Here is a 22,492-nt window from a genome sequence, read left to right on the forward strand (position 1 = left end):
AAAGGCAAAAGACGGTCTGCTGGACACTCCACGTGTGCCTGCTCACTTTTTAAAATACAATGTACTACAGCACCTTAAATGGTTCAGTGATATCCGGTGGTGAGCCAAACAGAACCTGGTGGTATGTGTAATCAATCATGTGTAGCGGACATGGGGTAATAATTATGGGAAACAATAATGATAATTATGAAAATATTGAAAATATTTTCTGAAAAATCAAAATATGAATTTTCACCAAAAATTAAGGAATTGTGCAAATTAAGGGATTAATTTGCACCTCAACACAACCATGAAAAAGGCTACGCAAGAATCTTTGACACAGTATGATGCATGGGTTCTGGTTAGGGAATAATTGGAAATATTTGCTTTGAAATCACTTGGAAAAAGGACCTTCGTTTATATCAAAATAATGTGTTTATTAAGATAAATCCTAGGATAATAAAACAACCAATGAAATGGGGAAAAGAACAATAGATCAATACTTCATAAGGTGATGAAACCGGTTAAAATCTCAACAATATACAACATAACAGATCTACAATCTGATCAGATCACATGGCCACATTTTAATATACTAAAGGAGAAGAAGGGATTAAAGTCATACAGAAAAGAGAAAGATCAATGATCAACAATAGCTAATCTGCCCTCAAAACTACACTCAGTTGCCACCCCACATGTGAAATGCATTATGCTCGCCTGTCCATTGGGGGAGGGGCGAAGATGATTCTTTGGTCTCTGGTGGAGAGACCATGAGGCTGTGGCTAGCAGGTTTCGCTAGCGTCCAGGCAGTTGTCATCTAGGAGCATCTGGCTTTGGCTGGAGAGCGTCCTCAGTCTCCACTCAACTCGGATTGAGGAGACAGTATGTGACCACTAAGGCTCACGTGTAGAGGAAGCAGGGCAGTTGTCATCTAGGAGCCGGGCATCTGGCTTTGGCTGGAGAGCATGGACGTAGGCCGGTGGCTCTTCTCTTGGGGAGGACCGGAGGCGTTGGCTAGCATGGATAGCTAGTGTCCGTGCCGTAGCGTAGACCAGGGTGTCACCCGGGTAGAGAGGGGGAAGGGACTTCTTGTCGAACCTTCTGTTGCTGCGTTGTCGTCAGGAGAGAGGCGTGGGGGGATTTGGCACCCCGGAGAGAGCAGAAAGAAGGGACTCAGGGATGAGTCGACCCCCTGGTCATCGAGAGCACGGTGGAAGAGAGAGAGAGAACTGGGTGACCAGTCCTCTTTATAGTTGGAAGGAGGGGTCTTCCTCCTTCTTGGCCCATTGGGGGCGTGTTGAAGGCGGCTGTGTGTGGCAACCTTCCTTACTATTATGAACAACTAAACTTATCTGCTAAGTACCTTGGGGATTTCCTATTAATCCATTGGACTGGATATTTGGAATCACAATGAATTAAGAATTGTCTAGGTATTAAACATGACCGCATTATATCAACTAGGGAGCCGGTAAGCATTGAAGCCTAGTTAACAAGAGAAGCATCACATTTAAAAACACAAAAGTTCATATTATTGTTGTAGTCCTTGTACAGGACAATAATTATATATTTTAAAGTGACAAAACATGACACAGTTTATTCACATTCGCTTGTTTGCTCATTGTCTTGTGCTCAGTTAGTGTGTCACTGTGCTTGGTGACGACATTCCAACATGTCGTAAAAGTCCCAATTCTCTTATCTGCTAGCAAGGCAGAGAGAGAGAGAGAGAAAGCAAGTCTCTGACGACATTCCATTGGGCAATAAAAGCTTCCCTTTATCTCAAAACATACAGGATGCTTTAGAGCTCTGCGTCCAAAGGGGGAGGGGGGGGTCTTTGCGATGAGGGTCCACTTGGTTATGAACTGGAAACCATATTTAATTTGCCTTCTATGTTCATACTTGGTCCGCCATCATCTCTACAGACCTCCCCTAGTTATCAATGTCAGACGAAACGGAACGTTGACGTCACGACCTTTGATAACACAAAAGAAAATGTGAGAGGACAACAGGAACATAGAAATCATAGCATCTGCATTCACATGTCAATGGCAACTCTTTCATTAAGCTGATCTAGTGACACTGGATCCGACTGTTTGAAAGAAAATTACCTATTAGGCATTGGCAGTCACTGTCTGACTCCTATTTTCTGAGAGGGCTTTTAGGATAATCACAAACACCTAAGAAAACATTATAAATCAGAGAACAAAAAGGGAAAAACTCCTAAACATGCACACAACGATTATATGTAGTTTTGTCTTCACAGGTAGGCTTTGGGTTACCTATAGTGAAATGGGCCTAAGTGTACTGCTCACGATGGTGTGAGTGGAAATGTGGCGGTACAGGTACAGGTTAAAGTTTGTATGGTTTTTAGCTAAGGTTAAGAAGTTGCTGCAGATTTGAGAACCTATATAACAAGTGTCTTGCTCCTCCCCTTAGTCACATCCTGTGTGCAGAGACAATAATTTCTATATAGCTGAATTGACTGAACAACACTACAAGTCTTAGTTGGTCCAGTTCCTGTTAACTGGGTTCTTGTAGCAACCATCATACATCGCTATCAGTGTAATACACTTTTGGTAGGATAAAGAGGGGAAATCACACTAAATGTGGGTGGAGTTACAGTGTACTTTGTTAGTAGCATGCTTTTAATCCACCTAGGGTTAGTAAAATATTCAAGCACACAAACCAGACAGTGTTCATTATCATAGAATGACTGAGGAGGTTAGTTAGGTGAGACACAAAATGAACTTGTTAAGCGTCTTGGGGAGAGGCCATGTTATTTTGAGTAACCTGATCTACCTTTTATGAACACATTTGACTGTTGACTCTTTACTATTTTACCAGTTTGATGGGGTGCATTTATACATTTGTTTGTATGTCAATGCAGTTTTGCTGCATGTCTATAAACATTGCAACCTGTTAACGCCGAAAACAACAGACATATATATATACCGGACCCCCCTGATGTTACAGATGAAACACGAACTGTTGTGAAGTGATGTCATCTGAAACATACATTGAGAATAGTCACCGTGGTTTTGGTTTTTATCAAGGTGAGCTAAACGCGATTAGGACTTCTCCAATTCTTGTTGTCACGGACTGGGCTTGAATTTTGTGTGGCAGCGTGTGCGCGTGCCTTTCTTTGCCGTCGTGATTGTTTGGGGATCTCAGCTGGGAGCTGTTTTACACACTCAACAGGGTTCTCATGTTTTGTCCCAGAGTTATCCCGTGAGGGAGGGCGACCGCGGTCGTTTGAGGAGGACCGAGCACATCTCCAGGAGGGAGCTTGGTGGTCGTCCCCCCTGTATAAACCATGGTCGTCCTGTCTCTTGGGCTGCCAACTATCGATTTGGGCATCAACAATTTTATGCGATGCCCTTTGAGGTTCATTGCATTCTCTATCAAAAGCTTGCCGTGCCAGATTGCGTAAATCAGCTGCACGCTTTTTAGAATTGATTCCAATAGGAATGTGCTTTTTAATGGAAGGGTGTAAATTATTCAAGAACAAATCCTTGAAATTCACATTTTCCTCCATATCCGGGACATTTTTGTTACCAAAAAATGCAATCCTCAAACGGTTATAAAAGAGATTAACTTTTTCACCTTCGTGTTGACAGACGGACACGGCGGACAAGAGACCTCCTAAAGCTCGGTGGTCAGCAAATTCTTCAATTATCGCTTGACACAGAACGGGCCAATTTGCTCGGACCTCGTCTGTCTGTCGCCTGATAAAGCCAGTTACCTCGCGGTTTGCGGTTTGATAAATCAATTTAACCTTGGTATCTGTGTCACTTACACCACATTCTGCTAAGTGATAATCTATATCATCTAAGTAAATGTGTGTGTCTTTAGATTCACCGGGCTTTGGGTCGAAATTTGGGATGAATTTCGCAACTTTGGCTAAGTCGGTATTACTCAGCAGATGTGCCGGCTCGCACCCCCCCGTGGTTTGAGGTAGGGGTACTGGTGCATTCAATGCTGCATAACCCCAGGCATATGGCTCGAGGGCAGGTTGCCCGACCGCCGGAGGTATGTTCTGAAAAGATTGGAAAGACGGTAACATGGCGGGCAAGCCATTTGAGGCGTGTCCTTGGACATAGTGTTCAGCTCGAATGGGTGGTCTATCTACCAGAGGCTGCTGCTTTGTCACAGGGTAATGATCAGAGTGAGGCTGACCAGAGAGTGCTTGTGATTGGCCTTGGAGGTCATGGAACCTTTTAGCAAAGTCATTCTCACTGATCCAATCACCCTGTTCGAGGAGCTCAGTTCTATCCTGCAATTGAGTGACACTGTCTTGTGCTATTTGTAACTTGACACTGTTTTGCATGAAGTTTTCTGCGATGAGTAGTTGTAGTTCAATGACAGTGTCTTGCAGTTGACCAATTTGCTGTTTGGCTAAGGTTATCTCACCATTTTGTTGCGTTTTCGCTTGCTCCAATCCTATGTTAAGGTTCTGTAGCATGGTGATGTAGCCTGTTGCCGCATTCAGCATAGCTGTGTGCTGTTGTGTGGCCTGTAAGGCTGCATCCAACATTGCAGTTTGCTGTTTTATTTGGTGTTGTGCCACTTCTAACTGAGTATTTTGCTGGCCTAAATCGGCTCTCAGCATTGTGTTGGTTTGTAGAGCACATCCCGTCTGTTCTATGTCTGTTTGACCTTTAGCTGTTTTAAAAGGTGTAACCAGGTGACATGCTCCAGTCTGACTCATATCTCTATCAAAGTCAAATTGAACAGTGTCTTGCAGTTTAGGGTCAAGGCTGTCTGTTAGAAACTCCAAGGCACGTTTTATTGTGTATACAATTGAGTGTAACACGTGACGTAGCCCTTTTAAAGGATCTACGTATATTAAAACTAACCCCAATATCACTGTAAACAATGTTATTAACTGCCCGATTATATCGGTGTAGCTGGGTGGAGTGGAGGGCTCAGACATCTTGTTGCGTTACTCGCTCTTTCTATGACTAATCAGTCGGACTCGACAGGGAAGTCTCACTTATGGGAAGTAAACTCCAAAAATTAATCCAAAAAAAAAACTTCAATAAAATAAAAATAAAAAATTTAATTTTTTTTTTTTTTTTTTCATTCAAATAATTTTATCCATTTATAAAAACCTCAGAATAAACGTGAACAATCTGCAAACGATCTTTGGAAAGCGAGACATTGAAAAATTAACGCAATTATAACCGAAAATCGTTTGCAATCGCCAGATTTACTGTGTTGTTTCACAAAAGGGGAAATAATTTGTACAATACTACAGGTTAGTCTTAGAATAGAGTTAGAACGAGAAACTATACCCAAACTCAAAGTGTATTAACCTTTAAATAACATCGGCCCTTTACCATAGAAGTGTTTACACTGCCAAAGTATGGACTATTAGTTACTACAAGCCAGTCACTAGTATGAACAAAACAAAGGTGGTCTACTGTTTGTCTCTGCCTGTGGTTTTATGACATGCAAGACAAGGACCAGGCTTCCTCGCCCCCCCCCTTCTGTTCCTGTTTAAGGGGTGTTCAAAAGGGGATGGGCTAGGTATGTGTGTACCGCTATGTGTCACTAAGTTACAACTGGCGCACAAGTCTGCTTGTATCCAGTTAAAAAAAATAAGTGTGACACAGTCTCACTTCTACCTACCAACTTTAGCAGTTTAATTATTGGTAGTTATTGGTTACACTAAGGATTAGTTAGTTAATTTTGTTTTTACTTTACAGGAAGTGAAGAATGCTGTATTTCAAACTTCCTCAACAATGGAGAGGGGCATCCAGTAATTACAATATCAAACTAAATTCAATGCAGATATATTAATCAATGTATCAAATGTAGGATATTTGACATTACTATTCTAGTAGCGGATTTGTTCACGCCACTAGGGTATACACACGGAGGGAGACTCCATGGACTTAAATTTAGCTCTTTGTCAGATCGCTATTCCAACAGGCTTGATGATTCCGCAAGACCCCTAACTCACGAGCTTCAGATTATTCTGCAAGTTGGCCACTAGATGATGCCAGCATGAGTTCTCTAAATATCTGTGGGGGTGGAGAGAAGGGGCACGGTTAAAGTGCCCTTTGTTCTCTTATCACCACAGGAATTTAGATGTTTAGGAGGGAGACCTATTTTAAACAAGAGATTTTCTCTGGCAATTTTTCCAAGATTTCCAAATTTTCCAATTATTCTCTAACCAGACATCAGGGACTGTGCCTCACAACGGGGCACCACTTTATGTAGCGGACATGGGGTAATAATTATGGGAAACAATAATGATAATTATGAAAATATTGAAAATATTTTCTGAAAAATCAAAATATGAATTTTCACCAAAAATTAAGGAATTGTGCAAATTAAGGGATTAATTTGCACCTCAACACAACCATGAAAAAGGCTACGCAAGAATCTTTGACACAGTATGATGCATGGGTTCTGGTTAGGGAATAATTGGAAATATTTGCTTTGAAATCACTTGGAAAAAGGACCTTCGTTTATATCAAAATAATGTGTTTATTAAGATAAATCCTAGGATAATAAAACAACCAATGAAATGGGGAAAAGAACAATAGATCAATACTTCATAAGGTGATGAAACCGGTTAAAATCTCAACAATATACAACATAACAGATCTACAATCTGATCAGATCACATGGCCACATTTTAATATACTAAAGGAGAAGAAGGGATTAAAGTCATACAGAAAAGAGAAAGATCAATGATCAACAATAGCTAATCTGCCCTCAAAACTACACTCAGTTGCCACCCCACATGTGAAATGCATTATGCTCGCCTGTCCATTGGGGGAGGGGCGAAGATGATTCTTTGGTCTCTGGTGGAGAGACCATGAGGCTGTGGCTAGCAGGTTTCGCTAGCGTCCAGGCAGTTGTCATCTAGGAGCATCTGGCTTTGGCTGGAGAGCGTCCTCAGTCTCCACTCAACTCGGATTGAGGAGACAGTATGTGACCACTAAGGCTCACGTGTAGAGGAAGCAGGGCAGTTGTCATCTAGGAGCCGGGCATCTGGCTTTGGCTGGAGAGCATGGACGTAGGCCGGTGGCTCTTCTCTTGGGGAGGACCGGAGGCGTTGGCTAGCATGGATAGCTAGTGTCCGTGCCGTAGCGTAGACCAGGGTGTCACCCGGGTAGAGAGGGGGAAGGGACTTCTTGTCGAACCTTCTGTTGCTGCGTTGTCGTCAGGAGAGAGGCGTGGGGGGATTTGGCACCCCGGAGAGAGCAGAAAGAAGGGACTCAGGGATGAGTCGACCCCCTGGTCATCGAGAGCACGGTGGAAGAGAGAGAGAGAACTGGGTGACCAGTCCTCTTTATAGTTGGAAGGAGGGGTCTTCCTCCTTCTTGGCCCATTGGGGGCGTGTTGAAGGCGGCTGTGTGTGGCAACCTTCCTTACTATTATGAACAACTAAACTTATCTGCTAAGTACCTTGGGGATTTCCTATTAATCCATTGGACTGGATATTTGGAATCACAATGAATTAAGAATTGTCTAGGTATTAAACATGACCGCATTATATCAACTAGGGAGCCGGTAAGCATTGAAGCCTAGTTAACAAGAGAAGCATCACATTTAAAAACACAAAAGTTCATATTATTGTTGTAGTCCTTGTACAGGACAATAATTATATATTTTAAAGTGACAAAACATGACACAGTTTATTCACATTCGCTTGTTTGCTCATTGTCTTGTGCTCAGTTAGTGTGTCACTGTGCTTGGTGACGACATTCCAACATGTCGTAAAAGTCCCAATTCTCTTATCTGCTAGCAAGGCAGAGAGAGAGAGAGAGAAAGCAAGTCTCTGACGACATTCCATTGGGCAATAAAAGCTTCCCTTTATCTCAAAACATACAGGATGCTTTAGAGCTCTGCGTCCAAAGGGGGAGGGGGGGGTCTTTGCGATGAGGGTCCACTTGGTTATGAACTGGAAACCATATTTAATTTGCCTTCTATGTTCATACTTGGTCCGCCATCATCTCTACACATGTATGTACAGTACCATGTAGTTGTCAAGTCAGTAAGCCTTTTATACAGATGAAACCTGCATTGATATCATGCCTTTAATATTCTCCACATCACGACATGCAACAGTTTTGTTGGATCATAAAAGCACTTCAATTTATCCATTGTCACAGGTGGGTTCGAATGCATTAAAAACATGCTAAAAACATATATATATTTCCAGCTTGAAAAACCCAAGAAAGCCATTGGCTTGTTTCCATTGGGGTCCTTTGTACTCAATTCATAGTGGTCCTTGTTGAACTCAAAATTGCAATGCACTGCTGATTTGCAAACAACACACCCCTTAATGCACCTTTTCTACTACACTGGCGCTCACGATTCCACAAAACACCGGGGGGAGACACGACACTTCATGTCCAGAAATGGTCAATTCACCTTTTAGCTGCAGACCTCAAACCAATCCGCCTGCCACAAAATAAATTTGTGGCAGGCGTTAACTGTGGCCATTTGTGGCCACAGTTAACACCACTACCAAAAAGAGTACCTTTCTATTATTGATGTTTTTTAACGTGTGTCCCGCCGCGTTTATTGTCTCCGCCAGGCCGAAAGGCATGGCGAGAGAGTATGTTTTACCCCCTGTCCGTCCGTCCGTCCGTGTGTCCTGTCCTGTCCGTGTGTTACCAGCTAATCTCCGGCACCGTTGGCCCGGTCGCTGCGAAACAGTGCACACACACTCCTTGGATGCCAATTCAGAACCTCTGCCCCAAATTTTTCACATGGGCCTGTTATAGCGCCACCAGGAGGCCGATTTGTGCAAAACCCATTTACTCCTACAGATTTTATCCAAACATCACGCAAATCGGTACACAGTATCTCTATAGTCATGTGATCAAGACGGATCTGTCCGATATTTCGTGTTCCATCCTGATTGGCTAAGGTTGGCTTCCAAAGTTTGCAGGATTGGTCCGTTTTGAAAAAAGTCTCAAATCATGAACACAGCGTGCGATTTCCGTGAAAACTTGCACGCACATTCCCACTAGCCCGAGGAGGAAATGGCACCCTTTTCACATTGGCCTATTATAGCGCCACCAGGTGGCCACAATAACCTACCTGACCTGGCGGAGACCTGTGCTCCGTGGAGCACTTTTTCTATTTTTTTCTTTTTTTCTTTCGATAGAATTATTTTTTTATGTGGTAGTGGCAGTAACATACACGAATAAAAAAGGTGATGTTTATAACTTACTTTGACACAAGGAGAGGTTTAAACTCGATTTAGTGGTTAATTTCTTTAAATTTAGACTTGGCATGACAGAAAACGCTACGGTTGATCTTGTAATGTTAATGCGTGATCGTATCAGCTGATTTGATTTACCAACAGGCGGTAAGTGTTCTTTTACCTCACTTGGAATCTTGGAGGAGTAGACATGACTTAATATTTATGCATTATTTTCATATTTACATACAGTAAACCTTTTACCAAAATCACATCAGATGTAGTTGTCCTGTAAATCGCACGTCCCTGCAGTGATCCTAGTCACGCTGGGTCACATTATGTGAGAATGCTTCCTGGACGTCCTGACAGAGAAGATTGCCTCCTGAACCTGCTCCACTCTAACTTCGCGTCACCAGGTTTTTTTCTTGTGTTTTTTTTGGCTTGCAGTTAAGCAGCACAACACTGCCCTGCCCTACAGTGACAGACATGTATTGATGTCAGTCCGTCATTACAACAGATAGTGCCCAAGGAAGACATCTACTGTAAGTGTGTTTGCTATGTAAGCAGAGAGATTGCATATGCCCTTGCATAGAGGACAGGTCTCAGTGTGCTAGATGAAACGACTGCAGTGGCAGCAGTGTTTCGGCACTGGCCTACATTGAACAACCTCTCTGCAGTCCTTCCTCAGTGTCAGCAAGCTTCGACTAGAAAGTCTATGCACAGACCCCCTCTCTCAAAGACAAACAAACTAAACTAAAAAACACCTGTAGCTTAGCATGCCTGGATGTCATTGGTATGATGATGATGAAGCCGGGAAGATAATGCAACATTGTTGTTGGCAAAATATTGTTTATATCATTAAAATGTGTAGTGAATGCACCACACGGATTCAAAAGATTCTTCTTTTCAACCATACTTGTATACTGTATATATAAATTGATGTCAACAACACTATTGTGATGATAATTATGTCATCGACATCAGTAAATGGTGTGCAGACATGCTGGCTATGGGGTTAGTTAGGTAAAAGAGACTTGCTATGTGGTAAAGACTACTTCAACCTGTGTTGAAGCCTTATCACAAGGTTTTGACAGGATTTAACGTCTTACTACGATCTTGCATTTTACTCTGAATAAGACTGACTTATATATAATGATCTACTGAAAATTTCAGTAGATCACATTATATTATATTTAATATGTTTGGCCCTTGCATTTCGAGACATTGTTGGTCCTGGGAGGGGTGGGTGGGTTTATTATTATTTATTTTATTTAACCTTCTGTGTTGTTTTCAAGTTGTGTATGTGTTTGTATCTTGTTTTTGTTGAAAATGTATTAATTTAAACATAATTATATTGCTGATATGATAATAAAAACAATTGATAACAAAAAAATATATATATATATTATATTTAATATATGGATGAGCTATGAAAATGCTGTTCTACATGACATATGTGGATTGCATATGATATTGATTATGTATATACGCTATGTTCGACTTCGTTGTATGGGTTGTAAAGGGTTTACTACAGAGAAATGGATCTTTTATCTTTAAGCAGCAAAGTCGTTGTCCCTAATGAAAGGGTAGAGGGCAGGCAGCCTTTTGAGAATGTGTCGTTGTACATTTAGGCTATACAGTAGCTGATGATTTCATAGCTTCAGAGTAGTAGCAACGCGAGGGAAAGGGGTATAGTTTAAGAGCTATTGGTGAGTAACATAACGTCCGTGCTGTTTCGTGGTGTATATGTCTATTTTCTTCAACAGCAAGTTAGCCTACACGAGGCACTGTTCAGTTTCCGTTTCTGTTCCAATCTTTTGTATGCCTGCTCTGAAATGCTACATGTCTATTTCAAGTCTTTGGTGTCTTGTGTTATTAATTCTCTATCTTGTCATTCTACAACTGAGTCTAAGTGGCCTGGGGTCTATTCCACGAAAGCGGAATTAAATTATCCTGGTTTGAAAGGCAAATCCAGGTTTGACAAGCCTGCGCTGTTCAGCCTGGTTTATTCAGTTCCACGAACGCCAAGCCGGGCTGAGAAGGAGAGGTTTGTCGAGCCAGGATCGTTAAACCAGGCTGAATGTGAGTTCACATATTCCTATAAAAGACCATGAAAGTCGATAGCAGAATCCTTGAACTTGACCAATCATGGAGCCCAAAACCAGAGCGGCGTTCTTCTCTGTGGCTGAACAGCAGCACTGCAGCAGCTCATGAAATCATACAAGGAAAAAAAATGTATAATAAGCAAGAGAGGAAACACAGCCGCAATAAATATAGATCCAGGGAGAAAGCGTGGCAAAGTATTGCAGACAAATTAAATGCACAAGTTGTCCAAAAATATGCAATTAATTTATATACAAATCCATAAATATATAATTCAGTTAGGCTTAAACATAAGGAGTTTAAGTGAATGTTGGAATTATAATTACACACTTAGAATAATTTTCTAATTTCTAATTTCTAAAATCAAAGATCTACAAGTGAAAAGCTTGCCTTTTGGCGGCCGGGGGTCAACGGGGGGCCGGGGGTCAACGGGGGTCCGGGAGTACCCGGACCCCCGTTGACCCCCAACAGAGGTCCGGGGTATACGGGGGTCCGGAGGTACACAGGGGGCCGGGGGTACACGGGGGCGGGGGTCCGGAGGTACACAGGGGGCCGGGGGCACACGGGGGCGGGGGTCCATGGGGGGCCGGGGACCCCCGGCCGCCATAAGACAAAAACATTTCGGGCTTGTAGATCTTCGATTTTCGCATAAGAATTGAATAAGTGTGGAAAAACTCATTGGTTTATGATTGGAGTCATTGGACTAACAGCTATTTCACAAAACTTGAAGAACAAGGCACTGGATTAATAAAGCTTGGCTGTTAGCCTGGTCCGAAGCAGGCTAACTTCACAGCTAAATTGCCATGGTAACTAAGGCAGGATTGCTTCAATTTTCTTTTGTGAAACAGGATCATGGATAAACATATCCAGGTTTACTGGCTAAGTTAATCTGCCGAGCTAACTCAGCTTTTGTGAAACCGATTCCTGGATAATTTAAGCCAGGATAGCCGATTAAACCCGGTTTAAACCCGGTTTATCCCTAATCCAGGTTTCGTGGAATAGACCCCTGTTCCTCTTCTGTTGTAAACTAATACTCTATAACCACACACATAAGAAAAACAGATTATTATATATAATATTATGTATAATATTACAGTTGTATATTACACATACTGCTACAGTGAACTAATTGTATACAGTGTATGGTATTTCATACTTGTAACATGAAAACAACCCTACAATTGTTCAAACAAGTCACAGAATTTTCAGAATTAAAACATTCTAAATTAAAAATCTCAACATTTTCAAAAATGGCAAAAGAATAGCATATCTACCACGCATCACGATGCGAAGCGTTGTGAGCTTGTAAATCTGCTAAATAGGATCAATTTATATAGTATTTTTGTACGCTTGGGTCCTGGGGAGACCAAATTTGTATTTTGTGTCTCAAGCTGAAAAGGTTTTATGTTTTGTGTGTTGCAGGAGATGGGGGACGCGCATCGCATCTCCCCCAGTCCGGTGGTCCACGTCAGGGGCCTGGTTGAGGCTGTGGTGGAGGCTGACCTGTGCGAGGCCCTAGAGAAGTTTGGATCCATATGGTGGGACAACCAGTATTCAAACCCCCAGTTTGATTGTGTGTTTGTGTTTATGTGTATGCCTGTGGGTTATGTGTATTGTGTATCTGAAGGCACTTCAACACTCATATTTTCACCTGGGGTTGAAAATACCAAGGGAGAAGATGCCTTTTCTGACCCCCGGCAGAATGATTAAAGCAAATTGAGTGTGAACTGTGAAAGTATCTTATGTTGCACATGGAAGGAGCATTTACATGCAATACATTGTTGTGGTGTGCTCATGCTGACTTATTAATATAGATGTGTGAGTGGGGATTTTATGTAAATATAGGAAATTGAGGAATTCAAAAAATATATGCGGATAGGGAATGCAAAAATTATAATCCTTCACCTTATTGTCAGCAGTTTATGTGAAAATCTGACTGGATTTGCCCTTCCATGTGCCATCATCGTCCCATCATTGTAACTGTATGTTTTGTTTTGTTTAAACAGGTTTAAATAATCCATGTCTGTTTTCTTGAAAAGTGAACTCTTGTGGTCATAATTGCAAGCTGCCACGTCCCCCCCCCCCCCCATGAGAGTATGTTGATAATGTTTGATTCTACAAACCCCAGAGTACGTATTATGTATTACAATGGATCAGACATATTTACTATCAGTAGAAATAATGTGCGTGTGCGTGTGTGTTCCAGCTATGTGATGATGATGCCCTTCAAGCGACAGGCCCTGGTCGAGTTCTCAGAGGTGGAGAGCGCTGACCGCTGTGTGTCATGTGGAACCACTGAACCTGTGTACATTGCAGGTTAGGTTCTTCTCTTGACATTTCTTTATAAGTCATTATAAGTGGTGGTTATAATACATTATTTAATAATATCAATTATTATAATGTATCTCACCTATGAGAATTATAATAAACTATAATCCTGGCCAAAAGATAAAGTGGTAACATTTCCTATGAAGCCCATGATGTCTGTAATGCATTATAAATTAACACAGTAACACTCTATAATGATGTTATAAATTAATAACGCATACATACTCATAATACTTTGTAACACTAATCATAACACGTTATAAAGCCTTTTATATTTATTTTATACAATTTCAAAGTGAAAATTAAGAATATCTTAAAATAAAAGTAATATTGTAGCGCAGCGCCGCAGCCCCAAAACATTGCTGCGACTCGCTGACTCAACCCTGGTTGCTGGTTCCCTGTGGGTTCAAGTTGGATGAATCAAGGAGTCTTTGCGGCGCTCGCGTCCTCCCCCCTTCCCGTTTCTTTATGGGGAAAAAAAACTGACGCCAATGTGTGACACCAACGGCACCTTCCTGTGACCCCACTTTGGGTCGTGACCCATAGTTTGAGAACCGCTGGTGTAGTGTATCACACTATAATGCATTATAGTCCACAATATAGTGACTCTAGTCCACAACTTTAAAATGCAATACATTTTCCGAGGTTATGAGTGACAGGCTATCACCGTGCATCAACATGTGTGTCTGCTGTCGTGGTGAAGAAACCGACTGTATGGAGAACGAAGTAGCAAATTTCAAAAAACAAGATTTAAAGGTATACTAGGCAACTTAAGCCTAAATGTAAAAAATATTTATATATATACCGGTATATATATTTTGCATTTTTCCCCCTCTATCAGCCACTATATAATGATGCTGGGGTGTTTTCCTGCATTGAAACACAGTCCTCTTTCTGAAATCCGTATTTTCCCTACTATTTATGTTTTGACATCCGGGTATCCGGGACGTAAATGAAATGAACTGCATGTGAGTGTGTGCGCGTCCGTGTGAACTGTTCGAGTGAAACCGAATGGAACCGAGTGCAGCCGACAAAAATGGAACGGCAGCCATTGTTTTCTGTGCGTTGTTTTTACTTTCGGTTTTAAAACTTTAAAACGCTCTCAAACTTCTTTTTTGAGGCACGGAATTTACTTTTAAGATATCGTTTGGATAGAATTTAGTTGTTTAACTTCATATATGTGGTCAATTAATCATGACAGAGCCTATTTAAAAATTAAAATTCAGAGAACCGGCAGGGGCGGGCAGTGACACGTATGTATCCGAATAAAGCAACCTATTTTCGGCATAGCCCATTCTAAAGTCCCCATGCGTCATATTGGCTGGTGGTGGAGAATAGGAGCCGCTGATTGGCTGAAGGGGAACGAACTGCTGGATTGGCTGAAGGGGTTGTCAGTCGGTACTAACTGTTTGACAACAGTTTTTTTCTTTTTTTGATCTCTGAAGTTGCCTAGAACCCCTTTAAACTAACAGCTGTAGATGTCAAATCAATCAATATTGAGCAACTACATTACCTGTTTATTGGCTAGAATGAATAGGTTGTTTACAAAGAATTACAAACCAGCTGTGAGAGACCCAGCAACGGGTTGTCTCTACTTGTCCTCCGTGCCTGTTAACTCTTTGACTGCGGACGACGCGATAACGCGTCAAGTGCTACTTTGTCCAGTTGGCCGTCGACGCGCTCGACGCGCTGGACGCGCGTTCATTGTTTAATCTCTGATTGCGCTATGCTGCTTAATATTCAATGTTATTCTCGAGTTCCACTTACTTCACGGACATCTGCATCCGGTTTCATGACCTGGATTCCGTTTCCGGTTTTTGATTCTTTTCCCCAGTCATTTTCGTCCAAAATAGGTAAATAAACGGTCTTTCACACGGTATGACGGACAAACGGACAGTTTCTCTTCTATAATCTATGGTCTGGGTGACGATCAGTCATCGCCGTCGTGTATCACGACGGCATTTTGGCGATCAAAACAATCTGGGACGACGTCACTTCCGTTTTCATGTTTTTCTCTGTCTAATCTATCAAGAAGGCTGAGAGAGACCCAACGACCTGATCTAGCTGTCATGTGCTGCACTCTAGTGGCGGATTTGTGCTGGGTCTTTACATTATGTCCCCTTAAATTATTTTCATGAGAAAAATTCAAAATATAAAAATAAAAAAACACGAAAATTGCTGGCACTGGGGGAGTACTTTATGAAAATACTCTGGCAGTCAAAGAGTTAAGAACTGCAGCACCAGTGGAAAGTAATTAGAAAATGCTTTATAATGTCTTATGATTATTATCGTAAATCATGAGTATATATTTGTGCTTATAACTATAATTATGCTGTGTTACAGTATAAGCACATAATAATGCATTATAAGTACTGTCTGTTTATAATGCACTGTAGACATGGGCTTCACAGAAAGTGATATCAAGTTTATTTATTTGATAATGTATCTGTCTGTCTCTCTGTGTCCATGTCTGTCCACCTTGCAGGCCAGCAGGCCTATTTTAACTACTCCACATCAAAGCGAATCACCAGACCAACCAATGCTGACAACCCCAACAGTGGCAACAAAGTCCTCCTGCTGTCCATACAGAACCCTCTGTATCCTATCACTACTGTAAGAGCACACACATGCACAAAACACACTGCAGTAGAGCCAGGCATATCAACACCCAGAAATGTATAGCACATAATTGCAAATGACTTGGATAAACATTAATTGTAGTTTATAATGACATAAGAATATGCCCTCACAATTTAGTTAAGTGTGAAGTAAACCCATGATTAATAATAAATAAAGGATAATTTTTTATTCTGCTGTAAGAATCGTGTTTTTTTTTACCCGCCCTGCTCAATCATACTGAAACTTATTTGGGCGCAAACTGTTCTTGAGGCTCTTACAGATGGAAAGTGTCAATGTTCACATCACCAGCTAGCTGTGCAAAGGAAGATGGCACTACCTATTATTTTTCAGATTCTGTGCAGATCCTGTCTATTTATTTTAAAAACAGATTTGTGTTTTTCTAAGAATTATTCAAAACTGTAAAACAAAAAATATATTTACACACTGCACAGTTTGAACTTGTCAATGGCGTGCGTGTCAACATGTTTTGATGCACCCAATTTATGCCTTCTGTCTGCTTTTTTTATAAAAAAAAACTTTTTTTTATATCCCATCAAGTTGTCTTCATGTAGACTTCTTAGAACAAACTGAGATGTGTTTTGACATAACATTTACTGTATGGAACATTTACCTTCCAGAATGTCATGACAGTGGGTGTTTTTCAATACCAAGAACACAAAAAAACAGACTTGTGATCTTCTTGGGAAGAATGTTCTTGCCAAGTTAATGTGGGGGAGAATAATCTTGAGACTAGAGAACACTATTGTGCACAAAACTAAGAACATTATTCAGTCCCTGCTTTCAATTGTGTGTGCAGTATGATTGCTGACATTAAACACCAGTGGGTCATTTTAAATGGTGTGGTATATGGAAATGGTATAACCAAAATTATGATTTGTGTTGCACTACATGTAGCCAAATGCATTTTTTGCTGGACTGGAAATTCTATTTAATTTGTAATTAAATGAATGATTGAAATCCCTTTTTTTTTTTATATCTATTTGGACGTAGGCTACTGCCTAGTAACTACCCTGATGGGACATATAGAACTCCATGTCTTTTAGGAATCTAAAGTTTTGTTTTCTCATGTTTTCTCTAGGATGTCCTCTACACAGTATGTAACCCCATGGGCAGTGTGCAGCGAATTGTAATCTTCAAACGCAATGGGATCCAGGCTATGGTGGAGTATCCTTATTTTGAACTCTTGTGTGTGAGTGCACGTGTCCACAATGCCAAATGCTGTGAACTAGTATTTGGCTTTACTGTGACTGAAATAGGTAGTTGCAGCAGTATTCATTTGAATTATGTTGACTTGTCCGAGGGATGATATGGGGAGCAAATCTTCCATAACCAATTAAGCCCTTTGTTGTATGATGATATGGCGTGGTGAACAGCCAATCTACAAGCTCAAAGGGTGTCGCCTATAATGACAACCACAAAATAGGGACTCGAGGTTGAACATGGAGAACCTTTTTGAGTAGTGTGGTGTCATTTATATGAAACAAGTGTGGGAGATACATTCACCCCAGACATTTAAATCCACTCTGTGCCCAGGTGAAGGGAGAGGTATCCATCCCAACCTGCTTTTCTGCAAGGCAGTGCCATAATTGCTTGAAGCACCTTGAGATTAACAGTGAGTTCTTCCAGTCCTCAACATCATCAGATATGGGCAGCAGGTGCTTTCTAATGTTCAGTTTGAATTAGATTCAGAATATTTCAAACAGAATTTAACTTCGTGTTTTTGTCGGTGGAAGATATTGCTCCACAGTATATTATATATTAATAACAGTTTGTTTCCTTTTTCCTCGTAGAGGTACAAGCTACTTAGCCGTCCTTTAGTCATGGCATTTGCTGCGTCCCTTTATTATTGTAGGAGTGTCAGAGGAGGCCAGCCATTCTCTAATGCTGTTATAGGCTTCAATGTGTGTAATAAATCTGATTTGTGTCAAGTTAATGGAAATCTTTCCCTGTAGTATTACAATTTCTCCTGACATCAATAAAATCTGCATCATTCGAGGTCATCTGTAGATGCATAGAGTGAGGATTTACTGTATTTTATTACTGTCAACACAGCAATTGAAAAGTGTAATCTGGCCGTTCTTCTCTGCCCTTATAACACTGTGTTTTTGCCCACAGAACTCTCACTTACTGGATGTTTTTTTGTTAATTGCACCATTCTTACTTCTAGAGTGTCCTTTAGTGTGCTCTTATGGTTGCTATATATGATATTAAGACAGAAATCCTATACATGTTACCATTACAATGAAGAGCATGAGATTGTGTGAACTCCTTAACCAAGCTCTGCAGGTTTGAGTCTGTTGAATGTGCCATGAAGGCCAAGTCTGCCCTCAATGGAGCAGACATTTATGCAGGCTGCTGCACACTCAAGATTGAGTATGCAAGGGTAAGGGATAGATACACACACACACACACGATGGGGTGACGATATTCTTTTTCAAAACAAACGATTCTCGATTCAAAAAAGTTTTTTTCCGATTCAAAATCGATTTTCTTTTAATTCAAAACGATTCTCGATTAAAAAACTTTTTTTTTTCCTGATTCAAAATCGATTTTCTTTCCCCATTCAGCCCAGAACCTGCCACTTCTCAAAAATGTCATTATACAAAAATACTGGAGAAAAACATTCTTTTTTGAATTCGAATCGATTTTTTCCTGCAGCCCACACACACACACACACACACACACACATACATACACACTATACACACACACACACACACACACACACACACAATTTACACACAGCTCAGGTTAACCTTAATGAGCCTTAGCTATTTTAACCCTATTTAAAAATAAATACATATTTAAACACATTTCAGGTTTTCACACATTTCCAAGAATAGTGAAAATAGCAGACAAGCTACGAATGTTGCCTGTTATGACATGCCCAGAATTGAGACGCTAGGGTTCAGAGGAATTCACTTGATCACAGAGGTTGCCATGGGTTTGTTCATATGGTGTGTGTCTTTATCTATCTACTCCAACTCTTTGTGTCTCTACTGCAGCCAACCCGTCTCAATGTGATTAGAAATGACAATGAAAGCTGGGACTACACTAAACCCTACCTGGTGCGACCACGAGGTAAGGCACACACATCTTTTTGTTGTTGTTTTGTCATTGGCTGGGTTTTCCCAAAGGTGATTTTTAACTCAAAGTTGACCATTGTTCTGGCTGTCCAGATTGTCATTTGGCGTTACATGACATGATAAAAGTAATGATACTTGAGGTAGATCTTAAGGGTTAATACTTGAGCATCTTATTCAGGGAGGTTTGCGTTGACCACTCTCTCAACCAGATGTGAATTCCATTCACTCTTGTTCTATGGTCTCAATCACACACTTATATAAATATATAAATGAGTGTGAAAGTGAGAAGTGAAATTTCTGTATGGACGGAAGTTCTCTAGTGCAACAAAACTGGATAGGTCACCAATATCGGTGTAACGGGAGATTTTATTTTCTGCACCTGTGGGATTTGCGGGACATTTTGTCCCAAAATCATTATATTGATAAAGTCATATTTAAACTATTCAAACCGAAAGGACAAATGTGGTCTTTGGGGAACAGCATTTAGATCTTTAGCTTTTCGGCTGTGGATTAAGGCTAGAGTCCCCAACAGTGTGGAACACAGACCTGCAGTCAAGCAAGCACACCTCCACCACACCGGGACTTCCCCGTCCCTCCTTCGCCAATCAGCACACGCACACCCTCTAATCACCAGCCTCTCACAAGCCTGCATCTTTACCAACTGGAGAGAGAAAGAGAAAAAATAGAGAAAGAGAGGGATGGACGTCAGGCTGACTCTGCACCGCAACTTTCCTCCATCTTCACGCCCTCCATCCCAGAGAGAGAAAAAGAAAGCACTCCTCCTCACCACCACACAGCTGCTACTTCAACATGCCCAGGACACCACAACGCAACCTCTATCTGAAGGACTCGCAGGCCCTTTGCCTACTTTGTATGGTTTTATTTCTTTACCCTGAGGCCTTGTCTACCATGTCTTTCTGACTTGCCATATTCACATGGTTGCCATTTTGCTCTTATGCCTGATTGATACTTTGTTGCATGCCGGTGTCACACACCAAAAATAGCAGATCTACAAGCTCACAACACGTCCCACTGCGACACGTGAGCTTGTAGATACTATAACTCAGGCTTTACTGGGTGGGACACCTCACCCCAACTTGAAACCCCAAAGTCGGGGGTGTGACGTAGTGTGATATTAGAGCAAAATGGCTTCCATTTGGATATGGTTAATAAAGGCTCTTACCTTGTCTCCGATCCTACTTGGCTACAGTAGATGTACATTAGAGTAAGACATGTGCACAGATAGATAGATCTGAAAGAGACCTCTTTTCACCCTATTTCTCACCAAGCACCAAGATGTGATGACTGGTGTGTTTTTCTTGCATAAAAACAATACATTTAGCGTATCACATTTCTGGATTAATGACCTTCCGATGGGACTCAATAAAGCTTATCTCATCCATTAAATTGGTAAAAAAGGGCATCTTTCCCTCCCCTCAAAACCTTCAAGGAAAAAAAGATATCTGTGCACAGTTCTAGATACATTAGACTATTTTACAGGTCACATTACAGTATGCATTGTATGTGGTGTAATCTCTACTGATTAGATCAGAGTTGGGGTCAGCCTGTAAAATAAAATAAATCCCATAAATTGAAAAGTGTTTCTTACAGTCTGAATCCTGGTTTTACTTTAGTTGAACAAAATTGAAAAGGAGTGTGACCCCAACTGTGACGAATACCAAAATGTGTTGGATTATTGTCCTTGACTGTTTGTATTATAGGCACACTGCTTGGACAAAGAGAGCAAGACAAACCCCCTTTTGAGAATTCCAGCCTGTCAATGACTTGCACCACACTGGGTCCTTTCCGCAATGCAATGCACGTGATAAAGCTCCATGGCGTCCAACACTAACCGTAAGAGATTTAATATAGTCACTTGAACCGGGAGGCAGACAGAAAAACAACCTGGGAATGAGAAAGGGTAGCTGGTGTCTTCGTCTGAATGATAGGACCAGAAAAAAACATTCATATTGTTCCCCCAAGTGCTTTTATTTTCTGTGCTTGTTTCAAGTCTGTAAGTCGAGCAAATTAATCGAACCAAAAATCTATAATATATTACCAAGATGGACAATCCCACGCCTCACCATGAGTACAAAATCAGATTACTCGTACAACCATTACATTTACATCGGTGTTAATTTCAAACAAGATTTTTAAGTTTTTTACTAATTGTTATTGATGCAAGTACAATCTACAATTCAGCATGCTAACTTTCTAGTAAGAGAAAGGCAGAAATGGTGCCATCTTAAAATGAGCATTAGTGAGGACCAATTATATGAAGATGAGGTTGAAAATGTGTGTAGTGCTCCTTGAAGAGCTTGTTGGATTTGACCAAAACAAACCTGTTCCTGCACCACATCGTCACATTCCGCTGTTAAAAAAGAACTAGACTGCCCCAACGCTCCTGATTTCGTGTATAGAGGGGCGGGTGTAAAGAGCCGGCAAGAGATTGCGGCTGATCCCATTGGTTCACCGATCTGTCCGTCAACCCCCGCCCCGTTAACACAACATTACGAGCGATGCCCACTGCACTCTGGTTGGTTGGGAAGTGAAACACTTCCTCATACCGAGTACACCGACGCGCTGGGCCAGGCTTTTATTTTTTAGCAACACTAAACAATAAAAGCCTGGAGATCGAGGCTAAAAAAGAACTGAACCAGAAATGCTACTGACTCAAAGTCACGGTTTTACATTAACTCTTACAAATGGATAAATGAACATCGAGTATTTTACTGAACGGAACGTATTATCCACTCGTAGTGTTGAAGGACCTTTGTCACTGCTTTTCTTTCTCCCTGCACAGCTACTGTACCACATTGCTGAAATACCTTTTAAAAGTTTGGGGAAATAGTTTTGACTGGGTAAGAGCTGGTGGTTCAAATTGAAATCCTCCAAAGTCGGCTCTCTTTGTCCACTGTGTACCACACACTCCATGTGTACCACCAAATTCTTACAGTATGTCATGTTTTTTTAACAGGGACTGTAAATAAACCCCATTTCTGTATTTAATTTAAATTTACAATTAAAATCAAGATGTGATAGTGATAACATCTATGATTATGACAATGATGTAATGCAGGTTGCTGAGGGAGAAAAGAGACCTTGCTGTCTGACGTTCAGAGTCTCACGTGTACAGGTACTGTCTCTTTCATTTTTGTTGTTGAATGCATTTCCCCTGTTTCAAAATAAA

At 41.1% G+C, this 22,492-nt stretch overlaps 1 protein-coding gene across 2 annotated transcripts in view; it reads left to right on the top strand.

The window, feature by feature from the left end:
- Positions 1-22,492, top strand: part of hnrnpll (heterogeneous nuclear ribonucleoprotein L like) — a 39,744-nt gene that overhangs the window by 6,333 nt on the left and 10,919 nt on the right. For both annotated transcript variants that reach the window (XM_080449972.1, XM_080449973.1), the window contains exons 2-7: positions 12,671-12,786; positions 13,455-13,564; positions 16,062-16,189; positions 17,295-17,380; positions 18,503-18,599; positions 19,222-19,297. In XM_080449972.1, the coding sequence (XP_080306098.1) occupies positions 12,671-12,786; positions 13,455-13,564; positions 16,062-16,189; positions 17,295-17,380; positions 18,503-18,599; positions 19,222-19,297 (613 nt within the window). The remainder of the gene's footprint in view (positions 1-12,670; positions 12,787-13,454; positions 13,565-16,061; positions 16,190-17,294; positions 17,381-18,502; positions 18,600-19,221; positions 19,298-22,492) is intronic.

The sequence above is a fragment of the Gymnoscopelus braueri genome (genome assembly GCF_963280865.1).
Source record: "Gymnoscopelus braueri genome assembly, chromosome: 14".
Lineage (NCBI taxonomy): Eukaryota > Metazoa > Chordata > Actinopteri > Myctophiformes > Myctophidae > Gymnoscopelus > Gymnoscopelus braueri.